General features: G+C 41.3%; 1 protein-coding gene across 1 annotated transcript in view; it reads right to left on the reverse strand.

The window, feature by feature from the left end:
* Positions 1-12218: 12218 nt before the first annotated feature.
* Positions 12219-24190, reverse strand: part of LOC124775731 (odorant receptor Or2-like) — a 102887-nt gene continuing 90915 nt past the window's right edge. Inside the window, exon 6 of the mRNA XM_047250559.1 lies at positions 12219-12419. Coding sequence (XP_047106515.1) covers positions 12219-12419 — 201 coding nt within the window. The remainder of the gene's footprint in view (positions 12420-24190) is intronic.

Raw genomic sequence — 24190 nt, forward strand, 5'->3', positions numbered from 1 at the left:
CAGGAAATGTTCAAAATGTCCTCCGTTAGCGACGATACATGCATCCACCCTCCGTCGCATGGAATCCCAGATGCGCTGATGCAGCCCTGGAGAATGGCGTATTGTATCACAGCCGTCCACAATACGAGCACGAAGTCTCTACATTTGGTACCGGGGTTGCGTAGACAAGAGCTTTCAAATGCCCCCATAAATGAAAGTCAAGAGGGTTGAGGTCAGGAGAGCGTGGAGGCCATGGAATTGGTCCGCCTCTACCAATCCATCGGTCACCGAATCTGTTGTTGAGAAGCGTACGAACTCTTCGACTCAAATGTGCAGGAGCTCCCTCGTGCATGTACCACATGTTGTGTCGTACTTGTAAAGGCACATGTTCTAGCAGCACAGGTAAGGTATCCCGTATGAAATCATGGCGGTGAATCGAGGAAGTACAGTACATACTGACGAAACTAAAATGAGCTCTAACATGGAAATTAAGCGTTTCCGAACACATGTCCACATAACATCTTTTCTTTATTTGTGTGTGAGGAATGTTTCCTGAAAGTTTGGCCGTACCTTTTTGTAACACCCTGTATAACAGTCCTATTTGCGAGTAGAATAGGAAAGGAAATGACTAATAGATGTACAGGATAGCATCCGCCATGCGATGGCTTCCGAGGTACGCACATTTCTGTGGATGTATATTTCCCTGGTGGAAACCGACCTCGGGGAAGATTAGTTTGGATTCCAGAGAAATGTAGGACCATGCGAGGCCATACTGAATCTATGACTTATCTTAGAAGATGGGTTAAGAAAAGAACGTATGTTTACCATTTGTAGACTTAGAGAAAGCTTTTGAGAATGTTGACTGGAATACTCTCTTTGAAATTCTGATGGTAGTAGGAGTAAAATACAGGTAGCGCAAGGCTATTTACAACTCGTGCAGAAAACAGACAGCAGTTATAAGAGGCGATGGGCATGAAAGGGAAGCAGTGGTTGAGAAGTGAGTGGGGCGGGGTTGTAGCCTGTCCCCGATGTTATTCGATCTGAACGTTGAACAAGCTGTAAAAGAAACCAAAGAAAAATTTGGGGTAGGAATTAAAGTTCAGGGAGAAGAAATAAAAATTTTAATGTTTGGCGATACCATTGTACTTCTGTCAGAGACGGCAAAGGACTTGGAAGTGCAGCTGAACAGAAAGTACAGTGCCTTAAAAGGAAATTATAAGATGAACATCAGCAAAAGCAAAACAAGGGTGTGTGCTTCCCTGTACTCTCTACCAATCACAACCATGTGGTCCCGCAAACGATTACCTTACAGAACAACTGTAGAATTTTTGTTGTTGTTGTTTTTTTTTTAAACAACATCCTGCAGTATGTCTACTGAGATGGTAGGAATACCTACAAGTTACTGCTGTATTGGAAGATTTCCTAGAAAGTTGTTCTGGATATCAGTTACAGCGCTATCTACCTCCCATTGTTAACAGCAAACCTCTCCATACTACAGCCAACGGAGGGCTTCCAACGCATGTGTGACGAATCATATCCACCAAACTGACGCAATACTGTTACGAAACCCGCCTTTTAGATGAATGAAGATGCCTGTAAATTACATCGTTTTCTGGTCACATTCTGGACATGAATTGAATGTGCTGTCTCATAGCTTCTTTGATTCACAGGCAGAGGTTTGTGAGGTACTGTGTACGCATTTACTTGACAGTTGTTTGTTTATGTGTGTGTGTGTGTGTGAGAGAGGGAGAGAGAGAGAGAGAGAGAAAGAGAGTGTGTTCTGTTAACAGAGCTGGTGCAGCATGTCCACCAAACCTACGGAAAAACTATTTCAGCGCCCTCCTTTAGACGAACAAAGATGCATACGATGTACACAATTCCTAGTCACTTTCTGGACATTAATCGAGACGTCAATTTCATAACTACTTTGATTCTAAGTCACTGACAGAGGTTTGTGAGGTACTGCAAATCCGGTGTGTACGGTGTGTACATTTGCTTGACAGCTGTACTCTTCAAGGAGTTAGTGCAGCACAGCGTGTAATTTCACACACAAAATACCACTGCTATGCATTTGTGTATTTCCTCATAAGATGCATTTTCCATTTCTGGCGATCATTTCATAGGACTGATGGAAGCAAAGCACAGTTTCTGACCTGTAATCGGATGTGAATGGTGGGTACTGTACACCTCTGGAAAGCTATATTGTGCATGTGTCACACAGAATCCATGTTTCCGTTTGGTGTAGGAGGAAGTAGCTTTATCACGTTAAACTTTGTCATTGTAGTCAGTGGAATAGAAAACTTCCAGCGTGGATGCATGTCAGATCTTGGATATATATGTCCTGGATTAGAGAGTGTTTAGAGCTTTGCACTGTGCATGACTACTATTTAAGAAAACACATGGCTTAAACATGATAGTGTGTTTAAGATCAGGTACGTGTAGCCTTAGGAGAGCGTGTTTCTCTGTTCTATGATCATGTCTCTCTTGCCAGTCCTTCTTGGTACTGAACTCAGACTCTAGAAGAGCCCTTCAGAACTGATAGCACTGTCTATCTACATAAAATGCTTCAAACTATGTCCATCTGAAGCTCCAGCATGCATAAAGTGTGTATTTCTTCCCTGCTGTCTGTTATATCACGATAACACTGGCATGTCTACTATACACTGTTCAGGGGTACTAACCTCTTCGACATGCACAAATCTGGAGAGATCTTGTGTACTTCAATGAGTGTCGTGAGTAAAATTGGTGTGTAATAGCCTTCACTGAACTGCGGTTATGGACTCAGGTCACTCTGTTCTTTCGTGAATCGTGGAATGTAGCGGGTATAATACCCTCCTACTTCTAGTCAACTGCAAATTAAATCGCGACTGTGTTGCAGGGAGTGTTGGTGGAAGGCAATGCGGGTAGAATGCGGGTAGATCTTTCAATCTCCAACTTTATATTATGAATGCGAGAATACTCTTTGACTCCCATCCACATAGGGAAAGATGGCCAACAATCATAATCGTAAATTTCCCACTATGATCGATGTCCTAGAAATATGTAGATAACCTAATTGCTTCGGCTTAGGCCGCTGTCTGGTATACTTTGCTGCATATGTCCGAGAATTAAAAATGCATGAACGTACTGCGCAGTTGTCTGCCTACATTCGCAGTCTAGTATATGGAACTCGCAAAGTAATGGTGGGGTGGTTTAGTGATGATACAGAAATTGGGAATCATGCTGACATGTCATTTGCTGGCGTTGAAGTTACAGTAAATTTGGTAAAATTCCTAAAATTGATGATACTATCAACTGTGCTGCATCGTCCAATATCTATGGGGTCTTTTCCATCCTATCCATCCTCTGGTACACTGGTGATTACCATATATTGGTTTCCTGACACCACTTGTTCAAGATGGAGACAGTCTTCATAGGAACAAAGCCTTCCGGGAATGGAGAGAATCAAAACAGTGATCATGTACATGGTTGCAATATGAGGAATCAATGCTCTTTGTCACTTTGAAATGGAAGACCAATACATCTTCAGTAGTAAGGCAAATCGATTTCTGACCACTTCTGATATCAAATTGATATCAAATTAATTACACAAAATAATTAATTAATCATCATCGCCTGATGGCATCGTGGGTTTTCCCCAGCTGGCACGTGGGTTCCTTCCCCCACAATCCCTCACCCATCTGTTCCCCTGCCCCACCGCCCCCAAACCTGGAAATTGTGGGAAACTCGCTCAGTCTGTGTTGAGCTGCCAGATTGGGAGTATCAATATAGTATTTGTTTAAACAATTTCACCCTTTTTATTTATTTATTTAAACAATTAGGAATGCCGCCATCAGAGGATGTCCCACGTCTCCCTTCTCCCCCCCCCCCCACCAAACAAAAAAAAAAAAAAAGAAAAAAAACTGGTGGGAAAATCGCTCAATCTGTGTTGCGCTGGGAAGATACAGTAGGTTTATATACCGTCAATAACATTGAATTAAACAATTTAAGGCATTGGAATATTCTTTAAACGATTTGCAGGAGACAAGGCAGTGCAAGCCGGCCGAAGTGGTCGTGCGGTTAAAGGCGCTGCAGTCTGGAACCGCAAGACCGCTATGGTCGCAGGTTCGAATCCTGCCTCGGGCATGGATGTTTGTGATGTCCTTAGGTTAGTTAGGTTTAACTAGTTCTAAGTTCTAGGGGACTAATGACCTCAGCAGTTGAGTCCCATAGTGCTCAGAGCCATTTGAGCCATTTGAACCAAGGCAGTGCAGAATATTATTTGTTGAACCAGTTTGCAGGGTTAGTTTTCATATAGTTTATTTATTTATTTCTAAAGATTACAGTACAGTTTGAAACTGATGATATCACAGAGCTGATGAAAAAAAAAAAAAAGAAAACAGTACAGCTCGAAGCTAAGAGTAGATTGATTCAAACTTTACATGGAATTCCCCTTCACCTTTAACTCGGAATAACTAAATGAATATCTCTGTAATTCTAACTAGGACGTTCACCACTTTTCGAGTTTCACCTGCATGTTTGAAGGCACAGTCAGGAAAAGAAAAATTTCTAAGTCCAACAGTTGCCGTGGTGTTGATCACTTTCCTGAAACGCTGAGTGGGCATAGTTTATATTTTCTGCTGGAATCGGTGATGTTAAGGCTCTTATCTTTTATTTTCCAGATGGGAAATAGGGAATAATTATATATCTAAAATTTCATGACAGATTTCTAAATCCACGGCAGATTGTGAAGAAACCACAGACAGAATTCGAAGCACTATCCTACACACGAGAAAAATGGCTGGAATTTTCTGTGAATTTTCGATGTCCCACTACAGATGGTCTGGAGACGCTCTAAAACCACAATGGTGGGTGTGGGACAGCATCCCACCTGTCCAAACCAGAGGAGACTGGTCTGTCTGGAATTCTCTCTGAACATTCAAACAACCTTTTATACTCTGAAGACCCTCGATGACCGCAAATGACCACCTTAATCACGCTGTATGTCCGTTACTGGGGCAATAAAAATAAATACTCGAAAGCTACAGTTTGTAGATGTCCTTACAGGGTTATGTGTTTGTATCAAAGTTGGAAAGTATAAACAGAAATAATCCAGCACATTTGGAAAGCAAGAAGAGCATATATTTATGAAAAAAATCTGAGTAGCAAGATAAATCTTCTCTGTACACATGTCAACTCCCTGTTACAGATCTCTAAACGATGGAGTGGAAGTCAAATAACACGTAGAACTGTTTCCAGACTTTGAGTTTCCATCAAATGAGCCTGCAGACAAGCTCTCTGATGGGTCAGAGCAGTATACGGAACTGTTTCAAGACTCCGAGTTTCCAATTAACCCATCATCTGCACCACTCGTTGAGCCTCACTTAGGTACAAACCGACTGTTACTATACTTTTCATGATTGTCCATTCCAAAACGCGTGCATGTGGATCATCGGGAAGTGGGGAAGTCTTAGGACTTTTTCGTAGGTTGGTGTATAAGGCACGCAAATATTCTCGCAGAAAATCAAACAACTCCTCGGTATGTCTGAAATATGACCATATACATATGGTAAACTGTCGAAAAAATATGAAAAATTACACAAAATCGGTAAAATTCGAGAAAACCTGGTATTTTCACGAAAAATTGATGTGAAATACGTAAAATTGGCGGAAATACGATGACATATGTAAAATCGTGAAAACCTAGCAAAATTATGGACAGTGACTGAGAATAGATAAAATTAGAGAAAAAATACCATGAAACGAGTACTGAAAGAAATCAATAAAACTGCTTGTTCTGGAGGATCGTGAATTGGTGCTATATAGTGAATCGTAATGCTTAATAGTGGAAAGAGGAGGCATTCTAGAGGTGTGGTATCAAGGCGAAACAGCCATATTATCCCGCACAGGAGAATACAACCTAACATCTGGCCATGACCTGTGTACGCAAGAGGAAGGTTAGCAGGGGCAGTGGTAGATTGCAATAAGACTGCTACATCTCCTCTGGCTACTGATTGTGGTCTTTAATTCCTTGTAATATGTCGCTGCTTCTTTCTATGCATTTTCAGTTGCTGAAGAACATTTTATATGACTGTTGCGAACGTATTATAGTGTCCGAACCATAATCGGGCTTGAATACCAAAACAGTAGGTGTGACACACCTCCAGACACCTGTGAAATGTTTGTGTTGCAAAGAATCGATGTCTTTTTGGTGTGCATGATAGTTGTTTTGTCACCACTGGTTTACCGGAGAGAAACGTAAAGGGTCAATGTATGTCATGCGCTGGAAACATATTTCTTACACTGGAACATTAACAGTGTTGCATTCCACACAGCTAATAGGTCGAAAAACAGCACAGCTCTAGCATTACAGCGTATTTAAATGCAGAACTCTATAGCCTTAGGAATATGTATATTTGTGTTCTAAAATCATTTCTCCCTTACCAACACCTTCTTGGTATGGGCTCCAGACACTAAAACAACACTCGTCATATATAAGATAAGTGATTTCCGTAAAGTGTATCAAACTCCATCCATCTGGATCCCCATCACCCATTCTGTTCTACACGAATAAGGAGTACTACCCTTCTTAGTAAGTACGCATCTAAAGAGATCAAGTGTAATCGATGGGTGCCGTGAGTAAGATTGGTAAGGAACAGTCTTCGTTGAATGTTAGTTGCGATGCTGGGAAGAGAATACCGATCTGTATCACTGGTATTGGTAGCTGTGCCAGTGTGAAACACTTATTATGCTCTCTCAAAAGCAGAATATTGGACTGTATTTATTACTTCTTCCAGATTGCAGACACTGCAGTGTCTCCACATTTTGTCAATAAGAAACGTCGGCTCTGTCTATTTTTTCCTACCATCCTGTGTTTGTTGAGGGTGCAGCTTACCTTACGTTTGCGATCTTCAGTTTTCTGTGATAGCCGATGGATTAAAACATGTTAATGTCGATTTAGCACCTGATACAGACCTCGAACTCACGTTAGAAAAAAAAAACCCTGTATGGTGCTGTACACAGCTGTTGTCATACACTGCGTGGCTGTGTTACGGCGAAAAAAAGTATGAAACTGCTTATGACGCTATAACACAAGAAATCTCTATTGCGAATGATAGTCTGTGGGATATGGTTTTCTTCTTACACAGGTCTGAGGGAGCGGCTTTGATCATTCGCCACCTGTTCCAGTAAATCAATATGTGTATGTTTAGTGGGATTACAAAATATGCTCAGTGCTGATATGGAGACTGTAATTTGTTTTCGATACACCGGAAGAGACAGACATGGTGAAATCTCATCAAGTTCTCTGCTAGGCAACGTTAACGGAGTACTATTACAGTGCACAGTATGGAGATCGAAAGTTTGGTTGCATATAGTTCGTAATTTTCCTCTGTTGGATGGCACAAAATAACGAGGAGAGAGAGATGTTTGGGTGACGGACATGAATGCACCCTGCAGTAACAAAATCCTCATCCTTCTTCCAATACCCATTTGATATGAAGTCTTCCTAATTTCCCCAATAAGAAACACCACCGTAACTACTTGAACTGTCTTCTCTACTTCTTTGTGTTGCAGGAGAAAAATTCGTTTTGCGCTGACCTTGCACATTGTGCACGGTTGGTGGAGCTACGACATGTCTCCATTTCCACCGAGTGGCCAAAAAGCATTAATCCATTAACTCAGCTCACCCTGTTTCTCTACGGGATACAGAAGGTGGTAGATATAGCGTTCTCCTTAGCCGAATCACTTTCCGAATTCGGTGAGAAGAGTAATTTATTACGAGCTTACACTGCTGGCGACATGTACCCGCACTGTCGGCCTGTTAATACACACCCCTGCCATCACCATCTATTTTCAATGTCGCAGTATTTGTGTGGAAGACCGCTTCTTTCGGAAGCAATACCATACCTCGATTTGTAAAGCAAGTATAATTTTTAACATGGATATCGTTAGCTGTACTTGTGTGTGCCTGTAAAACCAGGACCGCTTTTTACAAAGTGACTGCAACACAGTCATTGCGATTGTGGTTTTAATAGTTGGCTTCTTATAAGACGATTAAGGGACTCTTCCTAAGGCACGCTGGTAACACTCGCAAGGAAAACAAATGGAGCATGTCCATTCATAGTGGATTTTCGCTCAGTGTTGTGATCAGTGTGCTTATAAAGTACGTGATGCGGCGTAAATTTACTGTGGCCAGTTTTCCGAAATGTCCATTGGTAAGGAGGTATGGATTGGATGTGGAAAATTGCGATTTCAACGCATTGATATCCGTAAGAAGGATGAAAGATTTTACATAGAAAATTATGTGCAGTCATAAAAAAGATATAGATATTGATATTTCAACGTGAGTCCAGCGCCACAGCTGTCAGGAGGAGGTATTGATAGTACTTTTCCCATTGTCGAATGTCACCATATTGAGGGTGCAATCGTTATTATTAATTATAATTACAGCGATAAATATGTGGCTGGCTTCTCGGTCGACTCTGCTGCCCATAAGGGTGCATGCCCGAGGTAGCCAGTGACTAGAATGAATTGACATTTCCGGCTTAAGGCTGTTGTGAGCGGTGGGTACACAGAAAAGTTCTAGTGAGCCAGCTAGTTGGTTCTGCTCGCAGCCAGGGGGATAACTTCCAGCAGCCGCCTTCACAGCACCCTCTGGATAGGTGAATAGTGAACTAATATTCAGTATGCTTTGGGTCAGATGTCCGATGAGTTGCATGTATTCTCCGTGGAAAATTGAGCAGTTAAGTATCGACCACTGCCAAGTGTTGGCGCTGGATATGTTGATAACATGGGAATTTCTACCACTACAATTATCCCCAGATACCCTCCATGGCCAGGGTGGTGCACTCTGGCAGAGACGCATGTCCATAGCTGTGGTTGTGGTCGCTGTAGCAGTTTTCTCTTGCTTGTGGGAGTTGGCGCTGGTGGTATACGAGTGGTGGGTGTGCTGGATGTGGACGTCTGGGAGGTGGGTGGGCTGTATGTACAAGTGTTTTCAGCAGTCTCAGGCATCTAACAATGACAACTACTGGGATAGTGGTTTAGCGTTTCTCAATGCATTGCAGTGCACTCTGTCTTGTAGTGGTAGTTGTTGTTACCATCCTATCACGTGGCAGACTCTTTCCTCCTCATTTTTCATTCTGGTGTAGCTGAGAGAACAAACTTAGGAATTCTATGGTGCTTTATAAAATACACTGAGCAGATCCGTAGTCATCGTAAATTCCAAAACCGTGACGGTATAATATGAATAGACACTGAATTTTGAAATTACAACTATCATTTTATATGGCACCACTTCCAATAGAGACATCAGAATCCCGATTGGTCAATTTATAATTTCCAATAGTGGTGCTGCCAACACACATATCAGTGCAACCCCTCTGCAGATTGTTTAACGACATAGCACCCAATTGAGCTGAAACTTGAAATTCTCAACTACCACCAATGCAATGGAATTCCTAGCAAACGATGTAACTTTGCTAGTGTCCACCAATAGAAGGCAAGGGGAAAATCCAGAAGGGATCGAATCCTGCCAAATGTACCAGTCCTAGTATCCACCAGTAAGATACAAGGAAAAACCGTCCGACACAGAGGGTATCGATTTAATTAGTTAGTCATCAGTCTGATAGTATGAAGGAATATTTCCAAGATATCCACAGGTGGTGATTTACCAGGTATCCACTAATTTCTTCAGGACAAAAGAGACGTTAGTGTGCACATGACAGACGCTCACTGGGCAGGAAGTAACCACTTGAGAGAGAAAGAGAGAGAGAGAGAGAGAGAGAAAGAGAGGGAGGGAGCACACGTTTCGACAGGAATTTCTCGGGGAACAACGTCAAAGAGTTGCTGCCACTTGATGCTTTGTTCGGTATCATGAGATCAAGGAAGGCTGACATCCGATCCGTGGTCAGTGGTATTTAGTATCATGATCGGTAGTTAGGATATTGGGCGGTTTTTGACCTCCGTGGCGGCACTCGGACACAGACACAAGTGTGGGCTATCTCAAATGGTGGCTACTACACCACGTTTCATTCTACCTATCTTCAAAAATTGATTCAGATGGCTCTAAGCACTATGGGACTTAACATCTGAGATCATCAGTCCCCTAGACATAGAACTACTTAAACCTCACTAACCTAAGGACATAACACACATCCATGCCAGAGGCAGGATTCGAACCTGCGACCATAGCAGCACGCGCGGCTCCGGACTGAAGCGCATAGAACCGCCACAGCGGCTGGCCTTTCCATATCTTCATGCTTACAGTTATTACAGGTACGTCATTGAAAGGGGGGATGGGGGTGCAGACGTGAGCCCTATCTGCCACTAACTGACTAAATAAAGAATATGCATCATTGTAGGACTGACATTGATTTGAATTTCGTGTCGTGAGATCCATCATCTCCAGCACAGAGTGACCCTTTTTCATGCCGATTTTTTGTGGGACAGGTGGGGAGGGAGGGGATGAGGGGTGGGGGGGATGAGGGGTGGGGAATCGGACGTCCTCTGGTGGTGGCATTGATTACTAGCTCAATCGATCCCTGCATGACAAGGTGAGCACAGACACAAGAATTTTACAACAAGACAACACCTCCAATGTGCAGCAGCGTAAAGACATATAGTTGCTAAATGTGAGTTTTTCCCGCCAAATGAAGAGATACAAACCCTAAAAATTTAGCTTTATAAATAAACAGTACATCCTCTGCTATGTAATTAGCATTAACTTCAATTTTGTATCATGAGATTCTTTCTCTCCAGCACAGATTGAGTCCTTTTCCCACCAGTTTTCAAATGGGGGAGGGGAGGGGGAGTGGGCGATATGAGGAGAGGGCTGAGAGCTTTCCCAGAGGTGGAGGGGTTAATTAATTGATCAATTTAATTAATTCATTCATTTTATATGAAGAGTGCGTGTTTTGGTGGGGGTGGGAGGGAAGAGTGGTTGGGGGTTTCCCTGAGGGGTGGGGTGAGAGGAGAGGGAAGGGGAGTGGTAGGGACTTCTCAGAAGGATGGACTGTCCGCAAGGGTCATAAATCAACCCTCAGTGGGTCATAAACCAGGTAGCAGAAGAATATGTTAAGTGGAGGGGATGGGAAGGGGTTACACAAAAAATCACTTATCAAAACAATAGGTTAAGGTCATAAATCAGTCAGTTGTCACAATTGAATTAATTTTCATATTAATTTGATATCAAAGGCGTGCTCTCACCCCTATTGCCCTACTAATACTGTCAATTGCAAATGCAGAGGAAGAACCACAGCTAAATAAGCACCAGTCGGACCTCATTTACTGATAGATAATGCCTATTGAGCATTCCGGAAGCTGGTTGTTAAAAAATCACTCGAAATCAGCTGAAGGAATCAAACATGAGTTCCAAAGTGGTACCAGAAATCCAGCTAACACAATGACTGTGTGGAGGGACTTAAAAAGAGTGGGGTACACTGGTCGAGCAGCTCCTCAAAAGCCACACATTTCTGCAGTCAGTGCTAAGCGACCCTTGAGGTGGTGTGAAGAGCGACAACTCTGAACAATGCATGACTGGAAAAGAGTGATTTGGAGTGGTGAATCACGCTATGCCCTGTGCCAGCCTCATGTAAAAGTTTGGGTTTGATGAATGCCTGGAGACTGGCATCTGCCATTATGTATAGTGCCATCAGTGAAGTATGGAGGAGGTGGTGTTATGGTATGGAGGTGATTGACTTTGTATCAGCATGACAGTGCACACTATTATAAAGCAGCATTTGTAAGACAATGGTTTGTGGACAATAATATTCCTAGTTGACTGGCCTGGCCAGAATCGCGACGTAAACTTAATGGAGCGCATATGACATCAGTTAGAACGTCAATTCCTCTCGAGACCCTAGCGTCCAGCATCATTACCTTCTCTGGTTTAGCCTCTTGAGGAAGAATGGGCTGCCATTCCTCCACAGACATTCAGACCCCTCACTGAAAGTGTCTCCCAACAGGGTTCAAACCCATTATAAAGCGAAGTGTGGACACACTCCATACAAAGTCCACTAATAGATGTCCAGATGCTTTTTATCAGATGGCGCATTGATCTTTACCGATAGACTGCATTCTTTGCAAGGCATACAGAGTCAGTCTATTATGCTGTGCTAACTGCTCATACGACGAACAGTATTTCAATACTCATCCACTGTGTCATCCCACTCACTTTTGTTGGAGGTTGTTCCGTTAGGACCATGGGAGCTTTGGATTTGAGAATCGCCTTTTATACCATAATGAATCGTAGATAGATTTCAAGCACCCAGCAATGTGCACCGCTGAGAGTTTAGCAGACTGACCTCCACAAATGTCCGCAGCGACAGGACGTACATCTTGCCGATGGAGAAGTGCAGAGGCTTCTGGGCGCGCTGGATGATGAAGCTCACGCTCTTCTTGAAGCTGCTGTCCAAGTCCGGCCAGCCACAGCTGTACGCTGACAGCTGCACGTCGCTCGCCTGTCAACCCACAGTACACGTGGCTACTTTATACATAAAAGATCGACTGTCCAAAACAAAACAAAAAAACAAAAAAAACATTGTATATTTAAACCTTCTAGTAGAATTTGCATCCCTTCAAATTAATACACCTACCGAACAACATGTCTGGAACCAATTCAATAAACACATTGTTCTCATGCAAAGACGTTGGTTGAACCTCTCGGTATTGGATAGAACAGAACCGCAGTTTCTTTGTGTGTGTGTGTGTGTGTGTGTGTGTGTGTGTGTGTGTGTGTGTGTGTGTGTGTGTGTGTATGTGTGTATGTGTGTGTGTGTGTGTAGGAAGTGAAGACAGACTGATCTCTAGCATATTTAGAGGTCCAAGTTAGTTTGGTTGGTAGGTTACCGTTTGGCTGTGATTTGACAAAGCCAACGAATGTGAATACGAAGTAACTGCAGCGTAGCTGAGGATCTAGATTACTCTGTAAGCTGCAGCAATTCTTCAATGCAGCACATGCTACAGGTCGCAAGGTTTCAGGAGTCCCGCAACGTATAACTCCTTTTGTTGGAAGGGGGGAAGGGGGGGGGGAATTAACCATTAGCAATGGATACTATGGATCATTGACATAAAATCGAATGTATTTTCGAATGTTTGAATGAGACATACCATATATTTATATTTCATTAAACCACACTTTTACGTATTACAAACTGGCATTAAAATGTTATTCAAATTTTCCATTTCATTGTGATCAACTGTGCTTTGTTATTAACTTGCACCACGATATAGATTGAAGGGAAAGATTATTAGTTTGAAACCTCCTAGCACATTAACACTGTGTGTCGCACCAATACTCGAACTCGGACCTATGCCTTTGGTGGGCAAGTGCTCTATCCACTGAGCTACCCAAATACGATTCACGACTCCTCCTCACAGCTTTACTTCCACTAGTACCTCGTCTCGTACCCTACAAACTTCACAGAAGCTCCCAGCCCTCCTGCGAAACTGGCAAGACTAGCATTCCTGGAAGTAAGGATATTGCGGAGATGTGGCTTAGCCACAACCTGGGGGACGTTTCGAGAATGAAATTTTCACTTTGCAGTGGAGTGTGCCCTGATATGAAACTCCCTGGCGGATTAAAACTGTGTGCCGGACGGGGACTCGAATTCGGGACCTCTGCCTTTCGCAGGTAAGTGCTGAAAAGCTGTGAGAAGAGGTCGTGAGTGATGCTTGGGTAGCACAGTCGGCACAGCACTTTCTCGCTAAAGGTAAGGGTTCCGAATTCGTGTCTCCGTCCGGCACACAGTTTTAATCCGCCAGGAAGTTTCACATCAGCGCACACTCTGCTGCAAAGTGAAAATTTCGTTCTGGATTATTAGCTTGTTAGTGTACTATCGCGCCAAATTATTTGAGCGGCTCAACGAAACAGTCGGATATCCAGAATAATCCCAAATCCTTATACCTATTTTTGAGTAAGCTTTAATGGTAATCTAGCTCATTTAGTACTGATTTTGCGATTGTCTTTTATATTTGCTTTACTAATTTTGTGTTCAGGCGCAGTTTGTCATTACAGTATGTCTACCTATCATGTTGCAATACATTTAAGTTTCGTTTTCATGCATTCTTTAATGTTTAACCCATTAAGATACGCAAGTGTTGCAATCTTTCCCGCCATATGTCCTAGTGTTAGGTTTCCACCTTCCACTACTTAGCACAGTTTACATTATGCTTTCCCAACAGATGAATCGTGACGTTTTACTGTGTACCATGGAACGGATACTTTGTTCTCTCCATAGGTCTATACAGCTAACTGTATAATACTATGTGTTTTACTTTTTGACGTGAACTGCAGTAGATTATAATCAATGTCATGACAGTCAGCGCCTGCAATGACGGACAGCTGATACTTCTGTTTGCTGGTAATTCAATCAATGGTTACAAAATCTGACACAAGTTAGTTACTCTTTTCATTTAGTGAAAACAAGAGTAAGAGTACCATGGACACATGGTCGCTTTTACTGTACCAAGGCGTAAACAGACTGTGGTTCAGTAGTTTTTATTATGATTTTTCTTTTCTATGTAAATGGAGTCATGTTGATTATATTGCTCAGATGATGGTTCAAGGCGTGCAGCATTATTTAGTGCTTAAATTAGTGAAATAAAATTTCATGAAAAGTTACTTTCACATATCATACGGATTTCAAATTATACTTTGTAAGGAGTATACTGGGGCAAAATTGTATGTGGCACTAGAATAAGATAAGAATATTAATAAATTAAAATGAAACTAGGATACTTTAAACGATGAATGTCTTTGATAGGCTCGGTGATGTGGATCACTGACTGTGCGCGATCACAGAGCCAAAGATACTGTACTGCTTTGTTGGAGTAAGAGAGCCCTTGGCGCTCAGTCGTAGGTAGCTGTCCGCGAGGGAAAGACGATGGACTAGGGAGTCTTTGGGGTGTGCTGTGTGAAGCCACCAAGAGTTAGATCAATTTAGGTATGTCAGTATTGTTGAACATGGAAGCAGAAGTCTTCATGTAAATAAGGTAAAGATTTAAACAATTATGATTTCTGTTTTAGCTAGTGCGTTAGTATAAATGAGATGGCTGATAATTTGTAATTGTTGAGTAATCGCAAAATGTACATAAACTGTTTTGAGAAAAAGACTAGTTAGATATTTCATTTTTGTAATGCTTTTAAGATTTGTTAACAGAGCTATGTGTAATTTGATGATCAGCACTTATATTGGATTAATGAAGTTAGATAATACTTGCTGTTTCAGTTTCATTGTTTGTGAATTAATTGTGAGTAATGTAACTTCAATTGTCAGATGTTTTTGAAAATATAAACTTAACTTGCAATATAATTTTGCTAAGAAAACTCAGTGTTAGTAATTCACCAAATCAGTACCGCCTCCAAGAGATGTTGGATTTTCTCAAATGTTCTCGTTTATCAGCCAAAAGAATTTCATGTGCATTTCAAGTATTGTGGCCAGCATTGCACACTGCTGAGCCTGTAGGTAGCACTTACTCTTCTTTATGAGAGACCAGAATATATCGCATCCCACCATTGCTGCATTAGAGGTAAGACAATTTAATTTATTTGTCATGAGCGCAAGAACTTAAGATTCAGTGCTTAAGGGGCTGAATATATTTTGCATTGACTGCATTTCTTTATTGGTATTGGGAGTTGAATTGCCCAATCGATTCGTAAAGTTTTGCTAACAATAAGACAGAGTAAACACACCACTTGCACTTACAACACGACAATTCGAGTTCTGTATCCATTCTACTGTTCAGACTTCAGTCAACATAATCGTAAAGTTATCATTTTTAAAAGAAAGTTACCACTTTTAAAACATATAGGAACATATTGGTAAAGAGGTATCTCACAGTTCAGCAGTGCTACAAACCCCTCATATTCTCAAACAGCCCCTAGAAGGTAATTAGTTTTGATGTAAGTTGGAGTTGAATGTGAAATCTTATTGTTAGTTGTAACAATATATTGACCAGCGGCTTAGCCACTGAACAAGATTGTAATGAAAGGTGGCAGAAGAACTGGCGAAGATATAAGACGTGAAACATGAGACATTAGAGAACTATAATACTCGTACTTGGTACTGGCGTATTTTACTCATATTGGATTTCGTTAAGTGCGTTGAATGCACCGTTTAGATGACGTCAAGGGTAAAAGTCGGCAGGTGGTATGGGCAGGTTCAGTATTTCCCATAAAACACACAGTTTTTTTCGTCAGGAGAACTCCACATAAACTCACGAAAATTGTTCACTAGCATCGGGTGGAAAATGTCTGTCACTCTTTACAACAAAAACTTTTGCAACAACTATTAACAAGGAACACATCACTAAAACCCTTATTTCAGGGCGAATATGTTACGCCCAGTGCCTCTCTTTGTAGCCAACAGATACGACTGCCAAAATCGATATTAGACAGTCCTGTCGACCACAGAATTAGAAAACTTGCTTGAGGGGGAATTTATCATAGTAAATACATATTCTACAATGGAATATACTGTAAATATTGATAGTTAAACTGTAATATTCATCTTGGCGATAATTCAAATTATATATACTACTAGCCATTGAAACCAACACGCCAGGAAAGACGATGAAAACGAAATTTCACTTATTACAATTTATACAGTATAGTAGGAAGGTAAGTGATTCAATTTATAGGTGATTTGGGATACGCAGGGTGCGGAATTTAGTACCAAGAACTGCCCCACTGGCTATAACATGGCTACAACATGGCTGGGCACTGGGTCGAACTAAACTTAGGTACAGGTGCATCATCCGATCGCTCCTTCAGCTCTCCCCAGCAGTTCATCAATCATAGTGACTTATGAGTGGTAGTTTACCAGTTTCTTGGTAACCTTTGACCAGAAGTTTCCAGTGGCTGAGAGATTTGGAGAACTTGCTGGCCACAGCAGCCTCTGTCTACATGCCACAAAATCTTGTATGAGCGTTGCGCCGTAAAATGCTTAACAGCCCTCAACTTCTTGGCAGGATAAACGCTTTGGAACGTGGTGCATTTAACAACTGTTTACACAGTAAATTCTTCAAGTTCATCTCTATGAGAGACAGTGAAGAGAGAAACAGCATTTTTCCTGCATGGACTAACAGTGATAGCAGGAGGAATACTAGGTGAAAATCGGCAAGAAAGCATCTAAAATATTTGCAATCACACCACATAAATTGGAATTGGCCGATGATAAAATGGTTGTTGTGATGGAACAACCGTCTGCAGTATTGCATCTCAGTTCTTCTTCGATATACAGGGTCAACTGTAGGATAGTAGGACCGCAAGCTTGTCTTACATCTTCTCAGTCAAAGCATCTCTCCCTTGAACTTACGTTCTGATGATTCTCTACAGGTTCTTCTACATGCTTTTATTACCATTCTTTTCCTGTAGTCTACACTTATTTTGCTTAAAATTTGAAATCTCTGTATGCTTCCTCATTGGAAATCTTATCCTCCCCACAGTCGAATGTCTTACAGACCAGTTAATAATCATATTTGGAAAAAACAGCATGAAACTGTGCTGTAAAATCCCTGTCTTAGAGCTCTCGTTTCATGAACATACATATACCACGACAGTTTCGGGTATTATTTATCAAAATACTTGAAGATTCGGTCTATTACATAACAAGGCTCTCATGGGATTACTGCTGATAACACTTACAAATTAAAGTGCCCTTCTCGATTAACTGATTTATGCTGTAATACTATCAAAAGCATCGAATAGTATGCTGAAATTAGTAAAACACATTTTTACAAGTAGAAAACGAAAGTTGACAAGCTTTCAACTATCCACATTCAACCACTTTCCACAGCCAACGAAACATTTGCAATGTCTCCATGCTCAGGTATTACCTTTATCTCACAGTAAAAAAGTTTGTCATCTTCTGCTGCTACTGATAACGTAATAAATAGCACAGTGATGACTACATAACACTTGAGTTCCCTCTACGAATATATTACAGCAAAATTTGAAATAAAATGTCCCATGTTACAGTACAAATTGTAACAAATTGCCCCATGTTACACAAAAACTGTAACAATTTGCCCCATGTTGCAGTAAAATTGCAACAAATTGTCCAAAGGTGACACTACAATTGTAACAAATGGCCCCATATTACAGTGAAATTGTAACAAAATATGCCATGATACTGCAAACATTGTAAAGAATTACACCACATTACATTAAAAATTGTAATAAATTGCCCCATGTTACAACAAAAATTATAACAAAATAACTCATACAAGTGATATGACAGCACTTCCTTCATGTCATCAAATTGTGTATTTTCAAAAAATAAGAGTACATTGTACTTTTGATCTGGTGACAATATTACAACGACAAGTTTAAAATTGCAGAGACACCACATTCATTGGTGCATTGTGGAATGCTAGTTGTGTTGACAATGGAGTTAGTGGAAACTCTAAAGTCTGGAAGCAATTTTTGTGTTCTGCTTCAGTGTATCATGGAGTTTGTCTGGAAACAGTTCCACATGCTGGCCCAATGCATCAGGGAGTGCATCTATGTACTATGTTTATTTCTGGTTTTTAGTTATACTTCCTATATTACATTTAACGTATGAAGATACCCCATGAGCTATTTATGTTATATTAACACTAGATATTGTGAAGTACCTCTACATGTCTCTGAGGGATTTGTGATAATTGGATCCTATTTTTCCCAACGTTCAAATCTGTTAGGCTTGATATCACAGATTTTTAATGACAGCAGATCCACTGAAAGCTGTAGGATCGGGTCTCTGCCTAACTTACATTTGGAAATTACATTCCAGAAAAGAGGGTAACTGTAGTCCACTGTTATAACTCCTCTGTATTCTATTAGTTAAATAATCCTCAACTAAAGACTTAAAGTGTTTCAAATAGCATGATTTCAGAATGCCTCAAACTCATTCCATATGCTGCACACAAAAGGATAATAGCATTTGGGTGTTTCAGACTACACCCTAAGATTTCTTTCAGCCTCATGTAAGGTTTACCTGCTCACAACGTCATTATTTTGACGTGTTTGACAATTGCTCTAGCATCTATAATGTGGCTACATCCCTCCAGATATAGAAGACATCTCCATCAGCCACATTCACCTACATGGTGTTAGATTTTGCCTTCTGACATCACTCTTCGCTGGGCACCCTGGTGTTTCCATGACATATGTATGTCTTGATGGATAAATGCCACCAATCTGCTTCTGCAATCTTCTCCGATTGCGAACCTATGACACTTATCACTGTCCATCAAGTATGCAGCAAGGCAGGACTTTCACCGATCTAAAGGGCTACTCTGTCACATCCAGTATTAATTGCAATTCTATTAGTATGAGACTTTCACACTTCTTTTGCTAAGCTACAAACTGAGACCATAGAATTGGGAGTATATTGACTGTGATTGCTTTAGGTTAGATACAAAATGCTAGAAAGCCTTTTTCAACGTTAAATTTCTTGATAACGACACAAAATTTAAAAATAAGTGGAATTCACCATTGATGTTGGAGTCCATCAAACCAGTAAACGAATGGGTAATGTGACTGCATAAAGACTTAAAATGTTAATGTCCTGCGTATTGATAATAGTCTTTTTTTTGAGAGAGTTTTCTACAAAACTATAGCAGCTACATAGGAAAAACAGTGAAATTCTCTTTATGTACAAGTATGCACTATACTTCCAGCAGGGTGGACATCTGTGGTATAAGGGCTGAATAGTATTACATTGGTTTGAGGGTGTATTTAAGTAAGGGAGTAAAGTTCATCCTGGTGCACTCTGCATTGTTGCCAAATTTAGTCATGATGGCGACTCTTCTTTGGTGGTCCCCCCACCGCCTCTCCCTGGGGTGTGGATGTGGGAATGTCACAATCGAATTAATTTGCAAATTTATTAGAATAAAAAATGGTGGGAAATTCAAAAAATGCCAAGAATTTGAAAAAAGGGAAAGAAATTCAAAATGGCAGGAACTTCAAATTTTGGATCCCTAGTCCACAATACCACCACCAGAGGGTGCTGTAAGACTCCCTCTCTCCCCTTCCCCACTTCCTCTCTCCACTCCTTCACTTCTCCTCATGAGCTGGTGGGAAGAATGGATGTGAATCTTTACTTTATCATATATGTGATGTGTTCAGTGGATGAGATGGTGGTGTCAAACATGAAGGAGCTTAACAGCTATATTAGCTGTAACCATGCATCTGAGAGCTGCGTCCATAGCTCCCTGCATGACACATGGAAAGTGCAGGTATTGGAAGAGTATAAAAAGAAGAATATGTTGCATCAAGAATGATGATGCAGCGATACAGGTTGAAGTTACATTTTGCAACTCATGCTGATAGATGCTTGTGCTGGAACAGTCGATCTTTCATTGAAAAGTCCAGTCAGTCATGCAAAGTGCAAGAGCTGAGATGCTCATCCACTCTCGTGTAGTCATCTTGTTCAGAATGTGTTGAGTTGGTAAGATGCAGATGATGAGCAGGGAGTATGCATCTGAGGAATGAAAAGAAAAGATAATGGATGATCGTAAGAAAAATACTTTTCAGCAAATAATGGTGATGCATGGCAATGGGTTGAAGATGCTTTTTGCAAGTCATACTGATGTGTTGGAGCCGTCAACCTTTTCTGAAATGTCCCATCAATATGTCTAAGAGATGAATGTGTGTTCTACACCAACAATCCCAGAATGACTGAGGTAGTTCATAAAACTGTCAAATAGGGTGCTTGAAGCGGCATTTGCTCCCCCATCACTTCCCTTAGGAATCAACAGGAACGCAGGATTGCCCCCTCCCTCACCTGAAAACTGGTGGGGGCCAACAGGGGTGCAGGAATGATACAACCAGTCATGCAATCATGAAGACATGGACAAGACAAATACGGTAATCCACTGGTCTCAGTCAGTGGAGCAGTAGTCATGAAGCGTCAACAGCAGCAGCAGCTGACTTGTCTACCACCTCCCAGCAGTAGAATATGAAGAAATGGATGAGCAAGTACTCATTACATGTCTTTGCTCCTATTGACATACACAGCAGTTCTTTGTCAAGTTCACTTTATTTGTTCAACTCCATGTCTTTGTCTGTGGATGCTTATTGTTTCTTCTCCTTTGTTCAGGAGGCTCCTGTGTGTCTGTACCAGCAGTGACTTCCAGCATGTCTGGACCAGTAATAACCTTTGCATGTCTGAACCTGCAGTGACCTCCCACCTGTCAGGATCTGCAGCTCCGTTGGATGCTGTAGTTCACTTGGCCACCACGTTGGAGCAGAACAAAGACTTGTTGCTATTCATCCCATTCATCGATTTATACACCCACCCCGTCCCTGAATCTCTGAGGAAGTATACAGGGGTCCAATACCACATGGTGTAGGTCAGCACTGGTCACTGACATACATGCCATCTCCAACAATTTCAGTGTTACTGCAAGTACAGGATGTATATATGTGGGTGAGAAGCTGATGCTTCCTCCCAGTGCTCTAATGCTGTTCAGTTCAAGTTAATGGTTCAATAGTTTAAATATAGGTATAGAAGCATCAGTGGACAGTGACTGACATTTTGTGTTAAGGATCGAAAATGCACTGAGAAGTGTTAAAGTCTGGTTTATGGAGTTGGAATGGGATGAAAACTGCAGACCCTACTTCAATCAGCATATGAGCACAGAGTAAAATCCATCTCGTTCTCCCCCAGACACGTGCTATGCAGGCTTAATGCTATCTATAACTTCACTGCATGATGCTAATATTGGGTAATCAGTCCATTTATTTAAAGCTCTCCACCACTGTAAACTTGTTTGGTCTGCAGATGATGGTATCCATTGTGCTGGAAAGACTGAACAGATGCTCACGTTCAAACTATATATAAAGACACTGTGAACTACCTCCATACATCTAGTATGACTGTAGAGGATTTAGAACACTACATCTACACGGTGCTAAAAGAGGAAGCTAAAGGAGTACTCATCACTTTGAGGGAAATACAAGAAAGTTTTATTCGCCAAACTCTGTATATGTGTGAAGAAGGAACAAATTGATTTTGTTGATGTTATGCATCCTCTACATGACTACTGAATAAAAACAATATGAATACTACAGCAAACACCATTTTGTTTCTTTTCTATGTTCCTCATAATAATGTTACTGTTCTCAATATTTCCACTGCAATGCCTAGAACACTGCAGCTGCAGTAGTCTGTCTGAATCACGTCATCATTGTTAAACTGAATGGTAGACAACACTTTCAAATGTAAATAAGTGTTCCATAAAAACCCATTGCATATCAATACCAGATGTAGTCAGTACCATGGGACGGTTGGTGAAGCATCAGAACTTAGTTGTAAGTGACTGGTCCTGTGATGATGCTGAAGAAGATACTATATGAGCAGTAAGTGTACATCCAACCAATTGTGGCAAGACAAATGTTCTCCTGTCACTGCTAACACACCCAAATGGAGACCTATTTGAGCATGTATGCAAGTTCTCAAAAACTCCATTTCAGCCCAAGTACCAGATGCTGCAAAACGTACTACAATTTGTTGATGGTGTAACATAAACGAAATTCAGTCAAAACAGTGAAATTCGTCCACCAGAAGAAGTAAAAACAAACACTGCATTCATATTCAATGATGTTGCTATGGAAAACCAGGAACAAATCCTATGATATTTCTGTTTTGGTCGTCATGTGGTTGATGATGTATTTTATTTCAGTCAAACATATTCCAGAATCCCAAAACAGTTGGAAAGGGATAACGCAAAGCTCGTTATAGACTTCAGATGAGAATATTTGAATTTAAAACACATTTACCAAGCAAATGTAGGAAGTGATATTCATTCTATGAATTGGTAAACATTGCTGAAACCACATGTAGTACAGATTGCTTGTTATTAATAAACCAAGAAAACTTAATGAACTTAATGATGATAGGTACAGACAGAACTTCCAGGAGATTATATATATATATATATATATATATATATATATATATATATATATATATATACACACACACAGGGTGTTTCAAAAATGACCGGTATATTTGAAATGGCAATGAAAACTAAACGAGCAGCGATAGAAATACACCGTTTGTTGCAATATGCTTGGGACAACAGTACATTTTCAGGCGGACAAACTTTCGAAATTATAGTAGTTACAATTTTCAACAACAGGTGGCGCTGCAAGTGATGTGACAGATATAGACGACAACGCAGTCTGTGGGTGCGCCATTCTGTACGTCGTCTTTCTGCTGTAAGCGTGTGCTGTTCACAACGTGCAAGTGTGCTGTGGACAACATGGTTTATTCCTTAGACCAGAGGATTTTTCTGGTGTTGGAATTCCACCGCCTAGAACACAGTGTTGTTGCAACAAGACGAAGTTTTCAACGGAGGTTTAATGTAACCAAAGGACTGAAAAGCGATACAATAAAGGATCTGTTTGAAAAATTTCAACGGACTGGGAACGTGACGGATGAACGTGCTGGAAAGGTAAGGCGACCGCGTACGGCAACCACAGAGGACAACGCGCAGCTAGTGCAGCAGGTGATCCAACAGCGGCCTTGGGTTTCCGTTCGCCGTGTTGCAGCTGCGGTCCAAATGACGCCAACGTCCACGTATCGTCTCATGCGCCAGAGTTTACACCTCTATCCATACAAAATTCAAACGCGGCAACCCCTCAGCTCCGCTACCATTGCTGCATGAGAGACATTCACTAACGATATAGTGCACAGGATTGATGACGGTGATATGCATGTGGGCAGGATTTGGTTTACTGACGAAGCTTATTTTTACCTGGACGGCTTCATCAATAAACAGAACTGGCGCATATGGGGAACTGAAAAGCCCCATGTTGCAGTCCCATCGTCCCTGCATCCTCAAAAAGTACTGGTCTGGGCCGCCATTTCTTCCAAAGGAATCATTGGCCCATTTTTCAGATCCAAAACGATTACTGCATTACGCTATCTGGACATTCTTCGTGAATTTGTGGCGGTACAAACTGCCTTAGACGACACTGCGAACACCTCGTGGTTTATGCAACATGGTGCCCGGCCACATCGCACGGCCGACGTCTTTAATTTCCTGAATGAATATTTCGATGATCGTGTGATTGCTTTGGGCTATCCGAAACATACAGGAGGCGGCGTGGATTGGCCTCCCTATTCGCCAGACATGAACCCCTGTGACTTTTTTCTGTGGGGACACTTGAAAGACCAGGTGTACCTCCAGAATCCAGAAACAATTGAACAGCTGAAGCAGTACATCTCTTCTGCATGTG

Source organism: Schistocerca piceifrons, chromosome 2 (genome assembly GCF_021461385.2).
Source record: "Schistocerca piceifrons isolate TAMUIC-IGC-003096 chromosome 2, iqSchPice1.1, whole genome shotgun sequence".
NCBI classification, from domain to species: domain Eukaryota; kingdom Metazoa; phylum Arthropoda; class Insecta; order Orthoptera; family Acrididae; genus Schistocerca; species Schistocerca piceifrons.